This window comes from Chiloscyllium plagiosum, chromosome 27 (genome assembly GCF_004010195.1).
Source record: "Chiloscyllium plagiosum isolate BGI_BamShark_2017 chromosome 27, ASM401019v2, whole genome shotgun sequence".
NCBI lineage: Eukaryota > Metazoa > Chordata > Chondrichthyes > Orectolobiformes > Hemiscylliidae > Chiloscyllium > Chiloscyllium plagiosum.
In genome coordinates, this window is record NC_057736.1 from 46,399,432 (window position 1) to 46,405,367 (window position 5,936).

Here is a 5,936-nt window from a genome sequence, read left to right on the forward strand (position 1 = left end):
TTTTCCCTGGAGCGTCGGAGGCTGAGGTTTACAAAATTATAAGGAGCATGGATCAGGTAAATAGGCAAAGTCTTTTCCCTGGGGTCAGAACTAGAGGGCATAGGTTTAGGGTGAGAGGAGAAAGATATAAAAGAGACCTAAGGGGCAACGTTTTCACGCAGAGGGTGGGACGTGTATGGAATGAGCTGCCAGAGGAAGTGGTGGAGGCTGGTACAACTGCAACATTTAGGAGGCATTTGAATGGGTATATGAACAGGAAGGGTTTGGAGGGATAGGGGCCGGGTGCTGGCAGGTGGGACTAGATTGGGTTGGGATATCTGGTTCGGCATGGATGAGTTGGACCAAAGGATCTGTTCCGTACTGTACATCTCTATGACTGTATATGGCTCCTATTCCACCTGGCTGACCTCATTACAATCGCTATAGTTTTTTAATAGGTATTCATTGGTGGGTTTCTGCTGGCTGGGCCAACATTTCTTGACAAGGTCTATTTTCTGTGAACTGTGTCCTTTCCTCTCCCCAGTTCAAGGTCTTCATGATTGTGACTCATTTGAAGTACTTTCCAATGGTGTTCACCAAGAAGGTGGTTTCCCAGGCGGATGGTAAATGAGGGTGTGGTTTTTTTTAAGATTCCCTACAGTGTGGAAACAGGCCCTTTGGCCCAACAAGTCCACCCTGACTAATCCAACTAACACTTTGGGCAATTTAGCATGGCCAATTCACCTAATCTGTACATCTTTGGACTGTGGGAGGAAATTGGAGCACCTGGAGGAAACCCATGCAGACACAGGGAGGATGTGCAAACTACACACAGACAGTTGCCTGAGAAAGGAATTGAACCTAGGTCCTTGGTGCTGTGAGGCAGCAGTGCTAACCACTGAGCCACCGTGCCGCCCATTACAGGGTGAAATTACAACGGATAGAGGGCAGTGACTAGAAAGGCGGGCAGCCTGAATGTGGATTAACCCTGAGTCTAGTTGCGAGATACCCTGAGGGAAGCAATAGCCAACAATGGCCACAATCTCCCATCCAGGACTGGGCTCAGAGGACAGGAGACTTGCACATGTGTCATAGTTGCTCAAATTGGTGTAAAGATAAGCCCCGTAATTACCATATTGGTGAGGAAGTTATTTTTAAACATCAGCTGCTGGAGAGGCCTTTTTACAGACTGTATCCAGGGAAGGAGGCTTTTACAATGTGAGGGAGCAGGAAGGACACATTTACAGTGGGGGGAGGGGTGGGGGTGAGAGAGGAGAGGTTAGTTTGTGTGGAGGAGGGAATGCTTCCAGCTGACTGCTCCACTCAGACATTTATCCATCGTGATTCATCTCCATGTTTTGTGCGGGATCTACCAATCTCTGGCCCTTTGGCAATGAGGAGTCACCTTCGAGGCCTCCACTGCAGCACTGTCATTGGGAAGATTAGATACTCTCCCCCATTACCCAGACCTCGACTCCATGCAGGAACTTATACAGTCAGAGATTTACAGCACGGAAGAAAATCCTTCAGTCCATCAAGTCTCCTGGTACAATTGCAACATTTAAGAGGCATTTGGATGGGTGCATGAATAGGAAGGGTTTGGAGGGATATGGGCCAGGTGCTGGCAGGTGGGACTAGATTGGGTTGGGATATCTGGTCGGCATGGACGGGTTGGCCCGAAGGGTCTGTTTCCGTGCTGTACATCTCTATGACTCTATGACTCTATGACTCTATAAGTCTGTGCCAGTCCATAACTATTCAAATTCTTTTTTCCAGCACTTTGCTAGCTGCCTTCTATGTTTTGAATCACAATTGCACATCAAAATAGCTCTTAAATGAATTAAGGGTCTCTGCTTCTACCACCCATACAGACAGCAAGTTCTAGATCCCACCGCCCTCTGGGAGAACAAGGCTTGCTTCACATTTCCACTCAATGTTCTGGCCTCGACCTTCAATCTATGCTCAAGGGGAAAGGTCTGTTCCTGTCTACCCTATCTTTGCACCCCCCCATAGTTACACACATTTCAATCATGCCCCTCTCCATCTTTTCTGCTCTAAGAAAAACAGTCTGTTTTCATAGCTAAAACTTTCCATCCCCGGCCACATCCTGGTAAATCTCCTCTGCACCCTGTCCAGTGCTACTACATCCCTCCAATAATGTGGATTCTGGAACTGCACATCATGCCCTCGCTGTGGCCAAACCAACATCTTATACAGTTGCAGCACAACTTTCCTACTCTGAAAGTCAATGTTTCAGCTATGAAGGGGCAGCACTCCAAAAGCTAATACTTCCAAATAAACCTGCTGGACTATAACCTGGTGTTGTATGATTTTTAACTTCAACTAATAAAGGCCAGTATCCCATATGCCTTCTGGATAACTTTCTCCACCTGTCCTGAGGGACCAATGTACATGCACTTCAAAGTCCCTCTGATCCATGAGGCTTCCTAGGAGCTTACTGTTCATGCATTCCCTTGCCTTGTTTGTCCTGCCCAATTGTTTCACCTCACATTCATCCTGATTGAATTCTGTTCTGGATATAGGTTTGTGATTGGGTTAAGCAGTAGTGCTGGTGAGTGGGTAGACAGTTCAGTTTACAGTGTGGTCAGGTCAGGAGCTAGTCAGCTGTTGTGGTTCTGTTCGCCGAGCTGGGAATTTGTGTTGCAGACATTTCGTCCCCGGTCTAGGTGACATCCTCAGTGCTTGGGAGCCTCCTGTGAAGCGCTCCCACAACAACGAGCACCCGAGCTACATATCTTCACCCAAACTTTGAGCTAATCAGCTGTTGAGTGGCAGCATGATTGGGTGTACGGTTTGCTAGCATTGGGGTAATCATTACGTAGGGATTATAGTTAGGATTATAGCTCAGAGTTGTAAACCTTTGCAAAGGATGCCAGGGAAGAGGTTCCAATGTACTGGGGAAATCTTCCAACAAGTTTGGTGCATCGGGCATAAGCCTTTCATCAGAAATTCCTGATGAAGGTTTTATGCTTGAAACATCGATTCTCCTGCTCCTCGGATATTGCCTGACATGCTGTGCTTTTCCAGCAACACACTCTCAACTATATTTCTGTGATGTTTTATATGCTGATCTATAGTACAGGAACTTTCATAGTTATGCACTGTGTTTTATGGCTGTTTTTCTTGTTGGCATCAGGGTCAACTTAAGTGTCAAAAGGAGGCTCACATTGGAAAATAGTTTGGGTAATAGTGATGTCAATATTGTCTACAAGAGCAGGTTAGAGGTTGCACACTCTGCAGCAAGTAACTAACCTCCAGACTCTGAGATGCTCCCTATTTTGCTGCATGGGTGCAGTTCCAACAGCTCAACACTATCCAGGACAAAGCAACTGCTTGATTGGCACCACACCCACAAGCATCCACTCCCTTCACCACCTTCGACATTCACTCCTTTCATGATCAATGGACATAGAGCAATGTGCACTCCCCAAGACCTGGGAAAGGACCAGCAGTAAAACTAAAACACTGGGGTCCATTCCCTGAAGGGCCAGGCTCAACATAATCTCCAAGGTGTGCAATTATCATTCATTAAAAATGAGAATGAAAGTGATCTGTGAATGGAGGATCATTTTTCTCCAGACACTGGAAACCACTCTGAGATGAGGAAGGAATTGGCCTTCTTGTCCTGGTCATTAATTATCCAGCAGCTAGAAACATTAAAGTCAATGACCTGACACTAATCCAAGGCATTCTGTGGATTGTACACAAATCTCACTTCTTTCCCAAATTACAGTCATGACTTGTTTGGCTGGAGAGTGCTGTAAGTTCTGAAAGGGCATTCATAAATCTGGAGTTCAGCACAGAGTGCAACACTATAGTAACGAGAAAATGGTGAAGAGGTTTTGCCCGATTTTCCTGCTCCTCGGATGCTGTGCTTTTCCAGCACCACTCTGATCTAGACAGAGGGCAACACACTGGGTATTCAAAGTTTTAACTCGTTCATTCAGAATGACAAACCCCTCTTCCCCGGGATGTTTCTGGTGATTATCACTACTTCAAAGTCACTGAACAAGATTGAATCTCTTTTGTTACAGGTCTCGCAGGGAAGTCGCTGACATTTCCGGTCCAAACCAAGGACAGTTACGTTCAACTGAAACCAGAGCGTTGTCCTGATTTGTCTGCCTTTACTCTGTGTTTGCGGGCAGCATCTGCAGAGTCCCGCAACTATGGGTTATTCTCCTATGCAAGTTCACAGCATGACAATGAACTGATGCTCTTCAAAGCAAGTGATACAAGACTCGATCTGTACCTCCAAGACATTGTGATTCCATTTTGCCTTCCAGCGATGGATACGCTGATGAGGCACATCTGTGTGACCTGGGAGTCTGGGCAGGGGGAAGTAACGTTCTGGGTGAATGGACAGCGAAGTGTTCGGAAAGTTGGTAGAAAGGGGAGTATAGTGAAGGGTAGGGGTACCTATATTCTGGGTCAGGAGCAGGACAAGGTTGGGGGAGGGTTTGACATCGATCAGAGTTTTGTTGGGGAGGTATCTGATGTTAATCTGTGGGACCATGTTTTAACACCCAGTGAGATTAAGGCTGTGAGTGAAGGTTGTTACAATCCGGGGGGGTCCATCATTGACTGGTCGTCAGTATGGTACATTGCAAGAGGAAAAGTCAAAATTCAGGACAATAAAGACTGCACAGTTTAAAATTCTTTGCTGGAGGATCCATTTTGGGAACAATGGGCTAAACGCTGAGAAGAAAATTGCAGACATTCCCAGAAACTGCTATAATAGCTGAACAACCTGACCTTATCATCTTTTCTCAGAATCAGCAGGATTCCACAATAATAAAGAGGAATTGATCACTGGGCTAATAATATTCAGATCAGGAGTTTTTCCACTGGAATCTTATAGTTTTTCATCCTTCTCAGTTTCAAACTCAATGGAAAGAATCTCTGTTATTCACATCATCAGAGATGAGGAGTCAGAGAATGTGACCTATTGGCACAGGATGTAGCTTGGCATATATAAAAAAAATTTCTAATCAACCTATTCAAGATGTTATTACTTGAACCCAGGCTGCCTGGCTTAAAGGCAAGGGTGCTACCACCCCACCATAAGAACTTGGTGTAAATCCCCAGTGTGTTGCACTCTGCGCTGAACTTTGATTAAAACCTAAAGATTCTCTCAAACTGCTCCGACCTAACAGGGGACCACCTATTTCCTCACCCATTCTTCCCTTGTTGTGTCACTAGTGCACACATTAAATTCCCAGTGGGATTAGGTCTCTATCACAATCAAAGTGCACCGACAAAGACAGGGAATTTACACCTAACTGAGACAGTTAGCAGAATTAAATGCGTGAGAGTCTGAGGGACAGTCAGACTGTAGGAGAAGTTAATTCTGTCCTGGATTGTGACTGTACTGTTTGTGGGTTATTGCTTGATGTACACTGTCTCTCCTGTCGCTGGAATTGCACTTTGATTTGAAACACTTTATACTTTGCAATCGCCTTGGAATGAAATTATAATCAATCTGTAATGTAGCTTCATCACATCGATAAATGCACATCAAAATGGCAAGCTTATTGTGTATTTAAATTAGTGTGTCTAATCTTCGAATAAAACTCAGTACAATCCGGCTCCCAACATAATGAAATGCAGTCACTGCTTTAATACAGGAAACTTGGCAAATTATTTATGGATAGCATACTCCCACAAACATGAATAAAATAATGACCATATAATCTGCAATATCAGTACTGTTGAGTGATAAGGTTGGGGAGAATTTTCATAAATTCATCACGTTTTATAGCATGGAAACAGACTTTTCAGTCCAACTAGTCCACACTGACCATGTTCCCAAACTAAACTAATCCCATTTGCCTGCATTTGGCCCATATCCCTCCTATTCATGTCCTCATCCAAATGTCGTTCAAACATTGTAATTCTACATGCATCCACCACTTCCTTTGGTGGTTCATTGCACACAC

The 5,936-nt window shown here is 44.8% G+C and overlaps 1 protein-coding gene across 2 annotated transcripts in view; it reads left to right on the forward strand.

Moving 5' to 3' along the window:
* LOC122563755 (C-reactive protein-like) overlaps positions 1 to 5,592 on the forward strand; it is a 6,972-nt gene extending 1,380 nt beyond the window's left edge. For both annotated transcript variants that reach the window (XM_043717950.1, XM_043717951.1), the window contains exon 3: positions 4,035 to 5,592. In XM_043717950.1, coding sequence (XP_043573885.1) covers positions 4,035 to 4,651 — 617 coding nt within the window. In that variant the 3' untranslated portion in view covers positions 4,652 to 5,592. The remainder of the gene's footprint in view (positions 1 to 4,034) is intronic.
* Positions 5,593 to 5,936: the final 344 nt, after the last annotated feature.